The sequence below is a fragment of the Strix aluco genome, chromosome 7 (assembly GCF_031877795.1).
Source record: "Strix aluco isolate bStrAlu1 chromosome 7, bStrAlu1.hap1, whole genome shotgun sequence".
NCBI lineage: Eukaryota > Metazoa > Chordata > Aves > Strigiformes > Strigidae > Strix > Strix aluco.
In genome coordinates, this window is record NC_133937.1 from 23,441,543 (window position 1) to 23,459,974 (window position 18,432).

The window sequence follows — 18,432 nt, forward strand, 5'->3', positions numbered from 1 at the left end:
GCATTTTTATATGAGCTCTAAGTCACCTCTGACTGTGGTTGGGGAAGATAAGCTACTTCTGATTGATGTTTTCAACATGAATCTTAAGCACCAAAGATCTAACATGACCCTCCTGAGTTTTAATGTATCAAGATGGTGTCCTAGTTTCAGCCAGGATAGAGTTAACTTTCCTTGGGTTGAGAGGGAGCACAGCTAGAGGGCCAGAGTATTTCATACCATGGGATGTCATGCTCAGTGTATATAGGTGGAAGTGGGCTCTCTCTAGGTGTGCACTGTTTTCAGTGCAGTAGGTGTGCTGCTGTGGGGGGTAGTCACTGCACTCAGTAAGCCACTGCTGCATTTTACCTGTTTTTTTGGACTCACTATTGTTGTTTTCTTGTTATATTTAGTAAATTTCTTTCTTTTTATTCAACCTGCAAAGTTTCTTCTTTTTGTCCCTCCCCTATTTCACTGGGGAGGGGGGAGGTGAACGGCTGGCCAGATAGTAACTGGCTGCCGGCTGAGTTCAAACCTCAACAGATGGTGATACATCACATATGTATATGATATATATACATGTATGTATACACTATATATACACACACAGACCATGTACATATAATTATATATAGAGAGAGCGCACCTACAAGGGCCAAAAATCTTTTGCAGCTATTACTGTCAGTTACGGTACAAGCACGATCATCAGGATTCACCAAGAACTGGATATGCCAAACATCAAAATAAAGTCTGACACAATAGGTGTGCTTTTACTGTTCTCATTTTTAATAGTGCAAAAAAAAGTCAGTAGTTTACTATTTGACAATATCCCTATTTCTAAAAATATTTTCATTTGCACCCAAAAATGCAGTAGCTGTTTTTTGCAAAAACAACAGGTAAATATTTGAGGCCAAATAAGTTACTATAATGTTTTTGTGGAACTGAATAATAAAACTAGTAGTCTTTTACAGAACCTCAAGAAAAGGCCTTAAAAAAGATCCTTTGCTGTTGTAGAAGAGCATATTGACAGTGTGTATAAAGCAAATATAGTAAGTCCATTTGAAGCTCAAGCTGTACAAAAGTCAATATGTGCTAGTAATTCTCTATGCTGGCTTGCTGGATACTGCACTTTACATCTGGGACACTCAAGAAAACTTTCATCAAGAAGGCTTGAATATTTCGGGGAAGGACTTCTGTCATACACAGTCAGCTTCTCTTCAAACACAGCTTGCAAATCTTCTTGTGGTTTCATATGTCCAGATTCCTGGAGTTTCTGGAAAAGGAGAAGCTCTAAGTCTTAGATTGGGGCATACATGCACTGATCAAATACTGGAGGAAAAAATATTAAGGTTTGATGGCCCACAAGCCTTGTGTGTGTTATGGCACTAAGGGTAGAATTTTAAAGATGGCTAAATACAGTTATGCTACTTGCGTTAATAACAGAGGGTCTGTTGTACAATTCTAACATCGCATTTAAATTAGATTGCGGGTAGCTTTTCTGCAGGTTATTTAAGACAGGTTTCCCACAGTGTCTAATGGGGAATCCTTCCCCAACCATCTTTCCTAGCCACTCACACACTATCTTTCCTTAATAAAAATGATGCCTCAGTCCCTTCTATATAGGATGCTGCCTGGTTACCTTCCAAAAAAAACTCTTCTGTGATTTTCTCTTCTCCTGATCCCATGTGTGAAGGATGTCCCTAACTGTAAAAGGCACCCAACTGTCCATTTGACAGCTATTCCTCCAGCTGCTTATCACAGAGAAACAAAGCTGTAACTTCCCTGCTCTGTCTGGACTTCTGCTCTGCTCCCAGCAGAAAGAAGGTTTTTCGGTGGCCTCCCCTGGCAGCAGCAGCAACTACAATCCTTAGCAAGTGAGGCTCTCCCAGGGGCAACACATGACAAGAACATCACCATCTCAGGATTCATTCCATTCCCTTCTTCATTTGAAAAGATACTTCCAAGTTGCATACAACTAAGAGGAAGAGCAGTCTGGCAGTCACAGAAGAATTTCTCTCATCTGCAACTTGTTAGGAGCTTTTGCATTTATCTTCTCTGTTAAAATCAGAGCAGACCCAGACCTGATCTAATGAAGGACAGGGGTGTCCAATTTCCCTTTTGAACCTCATTTAAGTCCAGAACTGCAGTTTTGACAATCCTATTCAGCTGTCACCTCATCTTACAAGATACCTTATAGTAGAGTTCCTGAAGCACCAACAGTCAGAATGCATTTCTGCCCAAGAGCAGGGCAATCCTGGATACAACACAGCAAAACAGATCAATGGCTTGCTTAATCTTTCCCTACAGATTTCTCCATTAAGTCTAGGGCTCAAATCTAGGTGGCTTTCTCTGGGCTTATATAATAAGAAGCAAACAGACCACAGTCCTCACAAAACAACAAATGTCCTTTTTCATTGTAGTAGAGAGCTTGACTTTTTGGAAATGAAAAACACAGGTTTTAATGATCCATTCATCCTGTATCAGATGGAGATTGGGGGAGAAATTCAACTTCTATATTTAAGGATTGTGTCCTGTTCACTAGCAACAAGTCTGACTAGAGAAGCAGTGCAGCTTTGTCATTGTGCAACAGACAACTGGGTAACACATTGTGATACAAAATGGTTATGTTCCCTGCTCAGGAACCTGACTATTCTGGATCTCCTTCTGCAGTACTAGTTCTCTGTGCATGCTGTAGAGAAGGAACAATGCCTAGCTAGTTGATGTAGGTTTCTGCACCTTGGGGCCACATACCTAAAGGACGTAAGGACTCATTGAATATCTGATGACGTTAGTGAAAGACTCACTAGCTTGAAATAAGATCCCAAAGTGAAAAATGTACATTTATGCAAAATCCCTGACTAAATTCACCTGGAAGTTATTGGGTACATACCAGAGGTTCCAGATGGGTTATTTGCTCCCTGGCCTTGCGCAGTTCCTTAAGGACTTTATTTAGCTGATGTTGCAAGTTCTGGCGATCAAGCTTTTCTTTCTCAAAGTCTGTGGTGCATATCTGGATCTGGCAATCCCCCAAAGTGAAAATTGAAGAATTAAAGTCAGAGTTATTAAGGGGGGAAAGAGAGAAATGTTTCCCCTTCATATATTTAATGTAAGTTTTATTCTGCAATCATATCCTAAAATAGGATTTAAAAAATTAAAAAAAAAATTAAAAAAAAAAAATCACTTGTTGCTTTTACTACAGTGAAATTTATACATACCCAATTATGAAAATCTTTTCATTAATAGAGGTAGAGTTTGAAGTTATTTTGGTTGGAGGGTATTTCAAGCTGTCTTGCAATCTTAAACTAAACATTTTATAGAAAAGCATATACTGTGAGTTCTCATTAAAAATGCCAGTTTCTACTCCAGGATCTTTCTTGTAGCAAGATATTTTGGACAGAAACTATGGGTAACACTGCATGCCCAAGCTTAGCAAATAAATCAATAGTAATAACATCAATTAGATCTGTAAGAATGTTCTTGGAAAAAATAAAGAAGATGGAAAAGTTGGCAATGCAATTATTTGTGTAACTTTATCAAGAGTATATTACAAAACTTCAAAGAACTGATTGGTTTTAGGATGTTTCCCATACCTAATCTAAGGATGTTCAGTTGAACAAGTGATTGTGGAGAAAACAGCATCAGGTTTAAATCACACCCTCTTAACTGTGAGAGGTTACAGACTTTTCTTGGCAGGCATGTCAAAATCTTTAGAAGCATCAAGAGATTATTCACAGTTGAATATTCATATCTAATATTACTTTAATATACTGAGTATTAATATTATGAATACATTCTTAAGTTTGAAGTTAGTCTAGAAAGCCTTTATGCATAATACAGATAAAGTATCAGCATCTTAGCATATATTTGGGTACCTGTTGTTCCAACAAAGCTATCCTAGTGCGTTCCTCCTGCTGTTTGAGCAATGATTTATGGAAAAGTTGCACCTACAAGGCAGAAGAACATTTGTAACAAACAACTTCCCTATACAACAGTTAATAAGCTTAATAAATAATGAATCTAAAAAGGGATGGAAGTAAACTTTTATATTCCAATGCCAACAGAAAATGTATGCCTATTATGCAACACCAAACCCAATTCAAGTATCTCTACTTCCCTGGGGGAAGCCCCAGGGAAACATTATTACTGCACTGAGCAGGGGAAATGCAGGATGATGTTATAGTTAAAAAAAAAAAAAAAAAAAAATCAAACTGAACTTTCTTAGGTGATTGCTAGGATGCAGACAAAGATACACCTATGTTTGCACTAACAGGCCATGATGTTAAAAAAAAACAAACAAGCAATGCAACTTTTTTTTTTTTAAATAGTTTAAGATTCAAAGTACTATACTATAATGGATTAAGTAAATGCATACATAAAAATATCCTCCATTATCAGCATGTATCAATTTTTATAGTGAATGCTGTTGTTCACCTTTTAATTATTATTAACCAGTGAGAACCAGCCTGTTTTTAGACAGCTAAACTGTTATTCTGGTTTTAGCCTACTTTCATGAATAGTAAATTTTATTCTCATATTTCAAATTTCAGTTCTACATTGCTTTGGTTTTGACCTCAAACTTCTCCAAGGAGCAAGTCTATCTTATTTGGATATCCTGAGGACGGTGCTTCAAGGACACTCTAGTTTCTCTTCAGCAGATACGTGGTCATGATTTCACATGCATAAGAAGAAACAACAGATTATTTTTTTTTTGTTAGCATCACCATGCTGATAGGAATATTCCAAGACCCCACTGTAACTCTCCATATAGGGGAAGTGGCAAAGTCCTCATGAGTATTCCAAACAAAAGGAGGTAAGCACTGAATATTTTTAGATAGAAACATAGAGCACATAGATGTCTTCCTGTCTCTGATCAGCCAGAGTGGGGTTCAAGTCACTGGGCTCAAAAAAAAAAAAGGAAGAATTAAGAACAACACATATGAACAGCATTATTTCACTGAAGTCATCAAGGTAACTCTGGAAGATGGGCAAGCCCTACAAACATTTAGAATCTGATGCAAAAGCAACAGAACAGATCTGGCAACAGCGTAAACCATGCATATTGAACAGCCTGCCTGTCAGGCACTTCTTAGGCTTCATAGGGAATTACAGAACTCTTCTCAGTGGTTTCTACCATAGCCATCTTCAAGACAGTGACAACCTGAGGTCCATCCCTTCTCTTGCTTATCTGACTGTTGCTTTCTAGTACTCAGGTGTGCCTGCATAGTTCTTATCCATGGCATCACATAGAGAACCAAATGCAGGAACTTACCTGAATGGAAAAACAAACAAACCCCAGCTGCATGGCCACAGTGGCTGGCTGGGGGCACTATCCAGGGACACTTCCACAGGCTGCTTATCCAGTAAGTTTGAAAATACAAGCCCACATGTGTATTTGTGGCATCCAGGTGACAGCAAATATCAGTGATATTCTACAGTTAGGACTACATGATAAAATAGCCTGTATGGACTTGAATTTTTACCTTTCCTGTTCTCATTTACTATTAACCTCGAGGATGAACTAGATTAGAATCAATTAGGTATTCTCTCACTTCTCCCTCTTGGGTCCCACAAGACCAGGGAAATAAGTAAACAATAAGTTCCTTGTTTAAACAAGGAAATTTCACAAAAGTTTGGATTTTGATTCAAACCAATATATTAAAGAAAAAATTCAGTTTTAACCACAAGGACATGAGTCTAGATGTACTTAAGGAAGTTACCAGAGCAAGTGATGGTCCATTCTGATTAAGCATGACTTTTCAGCTCTCTTGATTCTTTGGTAATGATCTTAAAGCTCCAAATGCATCCACATACCTGACATAAAAGATCTTCAGACTTTTTCTTTTCTTCTCTGAGCTGTCCTTTAATAATTTCATTTTCTTGTTTTAGTCTCTGCACTTTCTCTTCTTTAATTTTATTTTCATTTTCTAGAGTCTTCACTTCAGCAACCTGTTGTGACTGCAATAAGGCATTTAATCTTGTTATTTCTTGTGCTTCTTCATACTTCCTTTTGAATTCATTAACTTCAGATCTCAGCTGGGTTACAGTGCATCTTTCAGTCTCAAGATCACTCTTAGCAGTTCGTAACAGCTGGTCATAATATTTTTGCTTTTCATCTTGTAGATGACCTTAATGAGTCAGAAATAGTTGAGACAGTAATGTGGGGGGTGGGGAAAAAATTACTTGATCACAACACCAAATCCTTGACAGCATTTTAAGGCATATTGACAGACACTGTCTTTCTAGGCTATTATGCAGCTCAGATTAGCAACAAACTTTAGTTAAAACAGCTTTCAATACTTCTAATGCAGTAAAGTCTCCTTCCCAATATAGTTACTGGAAAACTGCAACTTGGCTTGCATATAGTATTCTGTGCTACAGCTGCTTCCTTCACTAACCCTTATAGCAATATTACATTATTCGCCCTGGCTACACGAGCCCTGTGACCCACACATAGTTCTCAAGTGACCTCATACATTATACTGACACCTGGAAATCAAGGCCCAAAGACACTAGATCCTCACTTCCAGATTTAGGCTCCTTAGCCAAGGTTCTGGCATTACTCCCTCCCCAGAGATACCCTGGGGATCTGATGGGCTCTACTTCAGCATTGTTGACCAAAGCTGTATCATCCATTGCCTTTTGCAGATTATCTTCTTCAAAATGTATGCCATCATTTACTTCTAAATTGCAAACAGAAGGGACTAGGATAGGTTTTCTGGTAACAAATGCCTGCTTCTTGGCTAGTGACTGTTACTTAAACCAGAGTTTGAAAAATTTCTGCTTGTTGACCCAAGAAGCTTAGAAAGTAGGAAGAAAAAGAGGCAGTCTGTGGAAGTTCAGTAGTAATGCAAAATATACCTAGAAGCTGAACAAGGAATGCAGAATTTCACAGGCTTTGCTGATTTTTGGCACTGTAAATTTCTTGACTTTGATACTTTTCCTACTGAAGGCTTCCCCTCATTCTTCAAAGTATAATTTACTAGGGAGAGTTTTTTGCTTCACTGTTCTCCCTCCCCTCGACTATGAACTAAGCCTTACCTTCTTGTTAATGGTACTCCATTGTTGAGAGTTCAAGGGGTGAGATCAGAGATACACCAAGTTTTTCCTTGGAAAAAGTTGTCATATCTACTTTCAGCTTGTATAGCTAGGTTCTTAGAAACATGAATTTCTGCTACTGCCTAGCTGCTTGAAGAGAGGAACTTTCTTATACCCTTATTCCTAGTCTCCTGGCTGCTCTGATTACAAAGCTTTGACTGCAGTAACTGAGTTACATTTCCTGGTGAGCTACTTCAGTCTGCTCCCTCTAAATTACCGTTCATAGATTTCTAAACAGCACCAAAACAATACTATGATGATATTTAAGTTTTCCATAAAGATTCAAACAGTAATACAGAAACCAAGGCACTGCACACGAATTACTAAGTGGCAAGTATCTGTGGGCATACTCTTACTCCAGATCATGCTAGTTTCATTTAGTGAATTTACCTCACAGATCAGTTGCAGCATATACAAAATTAATAATTTGATAATAAGAAAAGCAAGCCAATTCCTTCTGGTTCTTCTGTTCAATGTGATTTTAATTTTATTCCACATGCTGGTCAAGCACAACTCAAGTCAATCTGAATGAGGGGTACAGAGAGGGTGCTCATTGTTGAGGGGCTGCATAGCACGGAAGTGAGCTAGAGGTGGCCAGATCCATATTGCGAAACACTGTTTTGAATAGATGCCAAAACATATCACAGGTTTTCATGCCCTGTAACAACTGTTCAGGTTGAGTAAAGAACGTGGCAGTCTTGAGTCATTTTTATAATATTTATTTTTAAAAAAAGTAAATTTAAAAAACCTGATCCACACCTAGCTAATAAATCTCTAATGCTTCCGTTATGTAGGTTGAAAGTGTACTTTGAAGGATGGGAGACACATGTATTTGCTTTGCCACTTTCCACAAACAGAGAGGTTGCTAATAGAGTGTCAAGGCTGTTAAAAATCATCTTTGAAGTAGATAAGAACATGAAATACTGTTGATCAAGTAACATAGCTAGATAACAGGAAGCAAAGAAATTTTACTTAACGAAATTTTACCATTAAGAAACCAAAATGTTGAGAAGAAAGTCTTGATTTTGTTTAATTGTGCTATAATTTCTTTTCAGAAAACTTATTCTATAGATAATTATGGTTTGGGTCACGTGTGGGGAAAAAATAAAGTTAATACCTTCTGAACTGAATTCTTTAGATTCTCGTTGGCTAACTATTTCTGATTTCTGTTCCAGTTCAAAGATCCTTCCAAGCAGTCCCCTGACATATGCTTCACGTTGCTGGTCATACAGCAGCCACTGTTGGTTTTTCTCAAGAGCCTTCATGAAAAGGAACAGAAGAACAACAAAAAAGGCTCTGGTAATTTATCAGATTTTAAAAGTATTGGTCTTATTTCTTAAAAATGTTAAAAGTTATATATTATACAGTTTAAAGATAAGCTAGTTAATTCTGCTGCAAATTGCAGTAATCTTCTCTGTACAATAAATAAAACCCATATTTATTTGGAAAGGTAAGTCAGCTTGTTGAGCATAACTTAAAATTGCAGCAATATTAAATACTGATTGACTTACTTCTTGGAATGGAAAAATAGCTTAAAAAAGGCTTTCATGAGTCATGCTCAGATTATGAAGAATTAACCTTTCAATCTCAAATGTGAAGTAAAATATAAAATAACATCTTGAATATTTAATAAACTAAAACTGTATCATTAAAACTTAAAGTTTGGAAGAACAAGTACATGGATTTTATATCCGACTGGATCACAGAATTATTCAGGTTGGAAGGGACCTCAGGAGGTTCCTAATCCAACCTCGTTCTATCCCAGGCAGTGTCAGCTCTGACGTCAGACCAGGTTCCTTGGGGCTCCTGCTTTGTCAGCAACCACTTTTTTCTGATGTTCCAAGCAAGGTTTTTCAAAGATAATAGAAATATTGTCTTTTTTTTCCAAGTCTTTTTATTTAAATTAAATTGTCTTATCACAAAATAGTTTTAGATACTATATTTTAGAGGGAAACATACCATCTGAGGTCCCATACTACCCAAAAACATATATGGTGATTATTTACATTCTTACGCATCTTGATACAGATGATTTGTACTTGCAGTGTTGTACAGGAAACTTACATCTTTCAGTTGTTTTTCAACTTCATGAAGATTAGTTGGTGATCCAGTGCTGTTTGTTATACTTTCCTGCAGACAAAGAACAACCTGTTAGTGTTCTTTAAAACAGATGGCTGAAACAGTAAAGCTAGTCCTGTATAACTATTAATCTCGCATAAATAGCATAAGAATATTTTTAAAATGGAAAACAGATGCATGCATGTGCCTTGTGTTTAAAGATCTTTACTTTTTTTTTTTTTTTTTTCCAAAAAAAAAGGATCTAAGTACATAGAAAACCATTTCATAGATTTAAAATAAAATCTCCTGCAAGACACAGGACAGAGATTTACATTTGATTTATTCCATAACTCTGCAACTCATAGTTAAATTAAAACATTTCCTAATAAGGCTATCATGTGTCTTCTGCTGAACTGCTATCTTGGAAGACCTGAAGGGTACAGGAGAGCTTCTAAAAAATGAAGATATTTAGGGCATTACTTAAATACACAAAAAAGGTGTTTGTTCTATTTGCATATCCTCATACCAGTTTGACAATAAGCCAGAGCTATAGGAGCTGTTGGGGAAAGCTAGAGACCTTGACAACTTCATTGGGGTAACAGGAAGATTATAAACATCTGGGAAACCATGCCAGCCTGTCCAGAACCATAAGGACATACTGCCTGATTTTCTGAGACCCAGTCAACAGTAAATTGCTTAAAGTACGAGTTGGAGAGTTCTTTAGACCCATCTAGAAACTAGAAAGCATTAAAGAGTCACTGCATGATAGAAAAGCTTTTTTTGAAATTGTGTAAATAAAAGTCAGAGGGAACTTTAAGGAGATAAAAATGTAGATTACTAGCCAAATACAAGCTAAATTTTTCCAGTTTTGCAGTGATTTTTGGAACATGATTTAGAACAAGCTTTATAACTGAAAAAATATAGAACTGTGAAATTATTAAAATCTAGCACTTCCTAATAAAAATAGGATTTACAGAATCACAGAATCATCTAGGTTGGAAAAGACCTTGAAGATCATCCAGTCCAACCATTAACCTAACACTGACCATTCTCAACTACACCGTATCCCTTAGCGCTATGTCAACCCAACACTTAAACACCTCCAGGGATGGGGACTCCACCACCTCCCTGGGCAGCCCATTCCAACACCTAACAACCCGTTCTGTAAAGAAATACTTCCTAATATCCAGTCTAAACCTTCCCTGGCACAACTTGAGGCCATTACCTCTTGTCCTATTGCTTGTTAGTTGGTTAAAGAGACTCATCCCCATCTCTCTGCAACCTCCTTTCAGGTAGTTGTAGAGGGCGATGAGGTCTCCCCTCAGCCTCCTCTTCTCTAGACTAAACAACCCCAGTTCCCTCAGCTGCTCCTCATAAGACATGTGCTCCAGACCCTTCACCAGCTTCATTGCCCTTCTTTGGACACACTTGAGTAATTCAATGTCTTTTTTGTAGTGAGGGGCCCAAAACTGAACACAGGAATCGAGGTGGGGCCTCACCAGTGCTGTGTACAGGGGGCTGATCACTTCCCTGTCCCTGCTGGCCACGCTATTTCTGATACAAGCCAGGATACCATTGGCCGCTTTGGCCACCTGGGCACATTTAGAGACACTATAATTGCTCAGGTTCCTATTGCTATGAACTTTAGAACTCCGCCTCAGTGAAAAACTTTCTCAAAATTGTTCTACAACTGTTGTTTCCATTTCAGAGTATATTTGCTGCTCATATGCCACCTAGCAGTTTAAAGAGCATTCAGTCAAACATGAGTCACATTTTGTTGTCCTCTGTTGATAAATCAGTAAAAAATTTAGAAGAAAATTCTGGTTTTAAACTAAAAGATATTTTGGTAGTTAACTGACAAAAATATCATGGAAATCTTTAACATACATTTTAAATTCTCTAACAAAATTCAAAGTCTCTTGAAATTGAAAATAAACACGGTGCATTTAAAGTGGTATTTCCAAAGATACTGCATTATTAGAAGTTATACATATATGTATGATCACTGAAAATTAGATTTTTTTAAACTGAATTTCTAGCAATTACTCAATTTCTGTGTAGAACGTGGGGAACCAGCACCATCTGCAGGTCAAAATCTGGAAAAGATTTACAGGCACATACTTTTAGCCACCAACTTTCCTGTGCTCCTTATTGAGATACTACTGAATTTTCCATAGAACGTTAGGCAGGGGCAGAAAAACAACTGTAGAACACTAAATGCACTTGTAAAAGCTGCTAAGTACCTGGCACCATACCTATTAGCCACTTTAAATGAGAAGCAACTCATTATTCCTGTCGTGTCTTCTGTCACATTGAAGTATTTACTGTGTCTGATGCCATGTAAAGTACAGGCAACTAGTTTCAACAACCAAGGAGCAAATGAGGATTCCTAAGGCAGGGAGCAGAAAGATATTCCCATGACTAAAGGTGAATTAGATGAGGAGCTTAGTTCGTCTTTTTTGATGTGCCATGTCTCTTCTACTGCTGCCTTCTCAGTCCGTTTAATCACTGAGTATACAAACCCGAGAAGGGTATAGTATCTGCTTAAGCAACAGTAGATCATTACATGTAGTACCACTAGTTATACAACCTGTGTGTGAGCTTGAAAAAGGGACCTTACAACACAGCATTAGAGAATTCTCTCCCCAGCTGTGTTGCCTGTAGTTGTGCTTCCTGACAGTTCTTCATTTAGCATTCAATCTGGATACCATCTCTTCATATAAGAATATATCAGCATGCAATGCAACTTGTAAGAAGACTAAAAATCCATCCTATTTATAACAGATATTGGTGCTCAGTGGGTTAGACCTGGAATTTGCAATTACAATGTTTCTTCAGTGCTTACCTGGGATACCTGAGAAGTACTGGCTCTGTTTTCAATCTCATAACATTTTGCAGTAACAGTGGATGAATTACATTTTAATTGGTTCACTACTTCTGATAGAGGACAAAGTAACCGTTCTCTCCTTTCTGCTTCCTTCGTTTTTTCCTCTAGTTGAGTTTGTAGTAAGGAGACTTCATTATTCTTGTTTTTGCACCTAAGCTTGTCTTTCAGGTTTTGGATTTCTTTGTCCTTCTCTCCAATAAGATGGTTGTGTTTTTCTTTTTCTCTTTCAAGGGAGAGTATTTTCTAAATACAGAAACAGAATAAAGAAGTGACACAAATGAATAAGCATCAGTCTATGCAACAAATGTGTTAGCAAGTTTACAACAGTTTGAGAAGATACTCACTTTGAAAGATTCTCTCTTAGCCTTTAATTAGCTGAGAATATTACTGTTTACTCAAAACAGACAATACTACAGTGATCATCTGAAATATTTCAAGTGATAGTAAAAACAGTCTGAAGCAGATGAAACAAGGAAAGAGTGCAAAGATCCAAATTTCACAGACTTGGTAGGTACTCAGTTTTGTATGTGAATACAGATCACTACAGGGTATGAACCTTAAAACACAAGCAGTACAAGAACTCTAAAACTCTTCCAGTGAAGAGGTTGGCAGTACATTTCTTAGAGTTGGTTAGCATATTTAGTAGCTTTTGAGAAGCAGGAGAGCCTTCTTGCAACTAAATGACAGTAAGTTACAAGAGTTATAATAAAGCATTCAGGTGAAGGATCCTGTTTTCCAAATTATCTGGCCTTTTAGTTTCAAGATGTGCTTTAGTAGGTATTTTCAACAGGCACTCCCTTTTCAGTAGGCCTCTGGCACAGGTAATTATTACATAGCATTAGTACTGCAGCTGAGATACCTTGAGGCTCTATGTAAATTTCTGATTATGGTTTTATTTACCTATAGCTGAGTGGGAGCTTGAGAATATAGCTCAAGCAAATACTCAGCACTTTTTTGCATGTTCTTTGGCAACTGTTTGTAAACAATGTTCTTTGCAGGCAGTGTTCAAAATAATTCCCTGGGACCAACTGTTCCAAACAGTTGGACGTATGAGGACAGGTCTTAGTGGACCAGTTGGCACCTCTGGCCTCAAGTCTTTGTATTTAACAGCCTTGTCAGATGGTTGTAATTTATTAGTTCAGTCATCATTGAAAAACATTTGAGAGCAAAAATGCCAGACTAGTGACATCAAAGTGACAGCAGTCAAACAAAAATGTCAAACTAATGACATAGTAGTGACATCAAAGTAAACTAAATTTTAAGAGGAAAGATTAGCATCTGGCTTACAAAGTCAGACATACTCAGACTCATGTTAACCGTGTACAATTAGGACGTCACAAACATTAGCTCGAGTACATTCACCTCACCTCTAGGAGTCCCTTCCTTTCCGGATCAGTCATTTTGTTTTTCCCTTTAACGACTTCCTCCATCGATTTTCTCAGGGCAGCGTTCTCCTGCTTATACTTCTCGAGATCACTCTCGGATCTGGAGCTACCCGACTTTAAGCCCCACTTACCAATAATTATATCTTTAGCGGTCTTAGAATTCATCTTTAAGAACCTATTAAAAAATAAAGGTAGCGTTATGGAAGAGCAATCCCTTCTACCAGGCAGGACATAACTCCTGACACAGCTTCAGTCAAGCACGGTCAAGGCAGGGCAGGGCTCCCCAGCTCCTGCTGGCGGCTCTCGGACCAGCCGCGGAGAGCGAATGGGCCCGTGAGCAGCCTGAGCCACAGCGAGGCAGGCAGTCTGTAACCGGCGGCGAGCGACAGCTGCGGCTCCAGCCGGTCCCGGCCCAGACCCGCTTCCGGGAGTTTGAATCCCGCGGCTCCGTGATCGTCACTTCCGCCCGGGACGCCTCACAGCCGAAACCAGGGCTACGGCGTCTCCGATGGGTCAGACCAGGCAGGGGGAGGAGTTACAGAACGCTTCCGCGAACACAGTAGCTGGAGGAAGCTGGGCCGGCAGGCAGGGCAAGAGCGGTGCTAGCTGCCCGATAGTAACGGCCGGCACGGCCCCGCCAATTTCTCCACGGAATGCCTGAGAGGAGGCTCCCCATTGGCTGGCGTGAGCGGCCACGTGACCTGTCTAGCCAATGCCGTGGGGCCTTTCTTGGCGGCGCCCCGTTTATCTGCCCCCGCACTCCTGTGAGGCGAGGGCTGCCCCATCCCGGATCGGGGTGGCTGGGCTCTTCAGAGCAGGTTTGGGCGGTGTTTGTGTCCCCTTTATAAGCCCGTGATTATTTTTCCCTTTGCGGGGACTTCTGTTTCGTTGTTAAAGGACCGTTGTAGAAGGGGGGAGGGTAGGTGAGCACCCCCTCATTTTGCTTCCCAGTGGGTGGCTCTCCCCGCCTTACCCGAGGCTTTAATTCACTCGCTGTTCGGGCAGAAAGGGCAGCAGCCTGGGACAACAAGCCTGGCCTGTGGCTGTGGCCGTGCACCAGCTGGAGGACTCGTCTGGGACTGGGACAGGCAAGGATGGAACAACCCACCATGATGCTTCTGTCAAGTCTTCAGGGTCCTTTCAGTGCTGCATCTTAGGTGTCTTTATGCTAATTTCTTCCTGAATGTGTTGGCTTTAGATTACCTTCCCCAGAAGTCCTCGTCCTCAGCTACCCAAAATCTAAGCATTTTATAAAAGGATTAACGTCAATCTTGGCTTCAAAAGTAGTAAGCCAGGATAGTTCTCATGTGACCATATAAAAACTAGGCTGAGCTTTGTCCACATAATGACTCATTTTGCTCCATCTTGCAGTCTTCCCCTCTTATCTCTACTTAAAAACATATTTTGCAGTGGTACCATGTCCCGCTTGCTTTTTTACATCTGGTCTGCAGCTGAGAAAAACTGCTGTAAAGCTGAGCACGGGGTAGCTTAGAGCAGATTTCTTTTTACTCCTTGTGCAAGTTTTACCTAGTTTCGTTTTAGTTAAGTCTACTGCATGTGTTTATATTAAGACAAAATATTTATAGGCTTCCAAACAATGCAGAGGGTGTTCTCACATTTTTTGGATGTAGTGCCTTAATTATTCTTTATTTTTACTTATGCATATGTATTTTCATAATTTCTCAAAAGATCTACTACATTCAGCATGTTAAGTGCAGAATCTAGTATTCTGTGTAAAGTGTAGTTGTTCCAGAGCACAGCTGAAGGGGGAGCACTTAAAACTACTTTTGAAGACCGTAGGTATTTTGTGATTATACACTGACACGGAGGCAAGCTAAAAGCATTTAGAAATAATGACGTTCTAAAAATTAAGAGGATTAAAAAATAAAAGCTATTGTGAAATGTAATACCTTGGTATACAAAGAGGCAGATGTGGTGTATCTTGATTACTGGAGTTATGCTTAATGTTCATGTTATGCTTATTCGTGTCTTGGTTACTTACCACGCACTTTAAGAATAAAAGCAACCAAAAAAATCTGCACTCGTTTTTACACTGTGCCCTTTCTGTTACTGGATTTCGCTAGTTCTTGTTGTGCAGCAACACAGAACTTGGTGTCAATTTACATGTACTTCTTTTTTTTTTTCATAGCCTTCAGTAGCTAGTCCGTCATAGATCCACCCATAGACCTTTACTGTAAACCAGCTATTCCCTGCCTCCTCTTCCTGCTAGCATTTCAGTCCAGAAGTTAAGGAGTTTGAAACTTAAGACTTCCTTGAATTTCTTTGGTAACAATCGACATTTAGTCAAGACTGGAAACAATGCTTCGGGTGATTGTGGAATCTGCTACCAATATCCCTAAAACAAAGTTTGGGAAACCAGATCCTATTGTTTCTGTTATTTTTAAAGGTAAGGAAAACTGTCATAAATGTGCTCAGGGAGGAGGTCTTCTGAAGGATGGTGCCCTGTGTAAGTATTTGACAATCTGTGAAAACATGTTTTCCTGAAATTACATCTGATGTAACTTTAGGGAAGACTTTTTAATTATAGGGAGACAGGAATTACCTGAATGAAGTTTGAACTGGGTGGAGTACACTGGTCTTTTCTGGCCATCAGTGCTTCTGTTTCAGGATCCACCAAGCTTTTGCAAATTAGCCCTTTGCTTTAAAAACCCAAATCTAACTGCATAGAAAATCTACTTTTAATTCTGGTATTGAAGATTATCTTCTTGTTTTCCATCTGAAAAAAATCATTCCTGTGTCTTGATTACTTTGCATAGCCACTGCTCACTGTTACACCAGTTTTTATTGTGACTGGTTTATTGTTATTACCAGCATGCTGAAAAACAGTAGTACTGAAGGTGTTTGGTTTTGTTTCATTTGGGGTTTTTTTACAAACTTAATTGCACTTTAAAATTTTGCCTGCTGAGAAATTAATTTAAAATAAAGATTTAGAAGGAAACCACATCTTACATTTTCATTGCTCATCAAATACATATGGGAGAAGGAGAAAAGAGTGTGATAAAATTAGCATTGATACATAAAGTTAATTATATTTTACAGTATATTTTACCTGTTACCATCATTTCCTCACTTGGCTAGACTAAAGGAACTTGCTTGCAAGTATTGGTTTATCTTTAAGGTGCGGAAACCTCCAAACAGTTTTGGATCACGTAATACGTTCAACCAAACTGTGACGAACGGTCGTCTTAATTCCTGATGACCTGGTTTCCTAACTGTGTACTGAAATGGCAATGGTATTTCCTAAAGTATGAAAAATGATTGTAGGGGTTTGTAATCTTTAGAAATCAAATCTGAAATCGACATTCTGTTGAAGGCTGGAAAAAGACAAGGCAGTGCACATCCAGTATCTCAATTTTCAAAATAAAAACTTTTTGGATACTTTATTTCAACATCAGAAAGATGGGACATCATTCCATTTCCTTTCTTTTCCTCCTCTTTTTCAAGTTTGGTTTTTTACTCCCCTGTGTGTTAGGGCAAGTGGCTGAGCCTGTCTCGGTAGCTTTTGGAACTTCCTAATTCTTAAAATATTATTTTATTTGCCCTGGAAAAAGTGCTGTTACTGGTGTACTGTAATTTCTCTCGTTTGTGCCATTTGTTTCTGCTGCTTCTTAGGCATTCATATTCTCTTTTCAGTTCCTTTCTCTTTGCTTTCCTGTCACAGTTTTGCCTTTCTCTGTTACCTCTAGTTCCTGCAGTTTCATACTCCAGAGTTGGTTTATGCCTTTGCTTCTTTATGCCTTGTCTGTTTAATTCTCCTTGTAATCTTTTGTTCCATGTGCTTTAATGCAATTCAGTTTCACCTAGTAAATGTAAGTTACAGATTATTTTTTTTTTCTTCTGCATTGCTGGATTTCTCAGTCCTTCAGTTATCCAAACACAGGAATTAGGCAACAGACATTAAAGGAATGAGTTTATATTTATCCTTTATGTGCTATAACTGGGGTTTTTAATGGTCACAAACATGCTTAACCATTGTCTTAAATACACCTTCATAATTGTGCCAGTTTTTTAGTAGGATATTTAATTTCTCATTACATCTGCCACTTCTTTTTATGTTGTTTTGCTACATACTAACATCTGATTTTTTGCTCTCTGTCCAGAGTGAGTCAAGGGGGCCAGAAAATATCAGGCTTTTCCCAGCTATTGAGCAGCTCTGACTTAATTTGTAAGTGGAGTACCTGGTTGCCATGTGCAAGGGCATAGGGATCATATCTGAAACATATTGAAGTTCTGGCTGTTTATGTTTATAGTTTTTATATACAGCCTGGTCCCCCTCACCCTGTTAGTGTGTAGAGTTGTCTTATTTTTGGGAAGGTGTTATGTCAAAGGTCATCAGTCTTTAACGTTAGTCCATACCCACTGTAGCTTCTGGGGGACATAAACCCAATTGGCAGTTTATTTTTCAGACTGAAAAAAACTCAGGCATTTGCAGGACTTTGGCCATATCCCTGCAGTACATTTTCATGTTCTTTTTTGACTCTGGAGTATTCTTGGAGAAGTCTTAGAGAACAGCACTCATTTGACAGAAAATTGGTGTGGAAGTTGACATTTCATTAAACTTTTTTTTGTTAGCTTTTTCAAACTTATATAGACTTTGCTGATGTCAGGCTCAGTAATTTTAAGACTTTGATGAAAACACACAGTATCTCTCAGGGTTAGATCTTTAGGGCTATGCTGTGAAGAAAAAGGCCAAGATCCTACAACTATTAGTATGTAGGTGACTCTGCAAACACATATGTTAACACACATATGTTAGTATAGTTTTACCTATGTATACAATAGACCATCAAATTTTTATAACTAAGTTATAGACTATACAGTTAGTACAATTAATACAGTGACATATATTGGGTACATATTAAGAGGAAATAGGCAGCTGTTTCTGTTAAGGTATCTTACAATAGAGGGGTTTTGTGCAAGCATTTGACTTCTTTTTGCACATTTATTTTCAGTCCAGCGGGACAGAACTTTTATTTACTTTAAGAACAACTCACTGTTCAAAGAGAACTA

The 18,432-nt window shown here is 38.5% G+C and overlaps 2 protein-coding genes across 3 annotated transcripts in view; one reads left to right on the forward strand and one right to left on the reverse strand.

Moving 5' to 3' along the window:
• Window positions 1–741: 741 nt before the first annotated feature.
• On the reverse strand, window positions 742–13,566 carry CEP55 (centrosomal protein 55). The gene is made up of 8 exons (XM_074830937.1): window positions 13,384–13,566; window positions 11,975–12,259; window positions 9,136–9,201; window positions 8,189–8,330; window positions 5,788–6,101; window positions 3,849–3,920; window positions 2,867–2,992; window positions 742–1,249 (listed from the first exon to the last, which is right to left on the reverse strand). Exons 1-8 carry the CDS (start codon window positions 13,564–13,566, stop codon window positions 1,043–1,045), a joined length of 1,395 nt encoding a protein of 464 aa, XP_074687038.1. The 3' UTR covers window positions 742–1,042.
• Window positions 13,567–15,720: 2,154 nt separating this feature from the next.
• The window catches only part of MYOF (myoferlin), a 71,331-nt gene continuing 68,619 nt past the window's right edge, over window positions 15,721–18,432 (forward strand). For both annotated transcript variants that reach the window (XM_074830938.1, XM_074830939.1), the window contains exon 1: window positions 15,721–15,808. In XM_074830938.1, coding sequence (XP_074687039.1) covers window positions 15,721–15,808 — 88 coding nt within the window. The remainder of the gene's footprint in view (window positions 15,809–18,432) is intronic.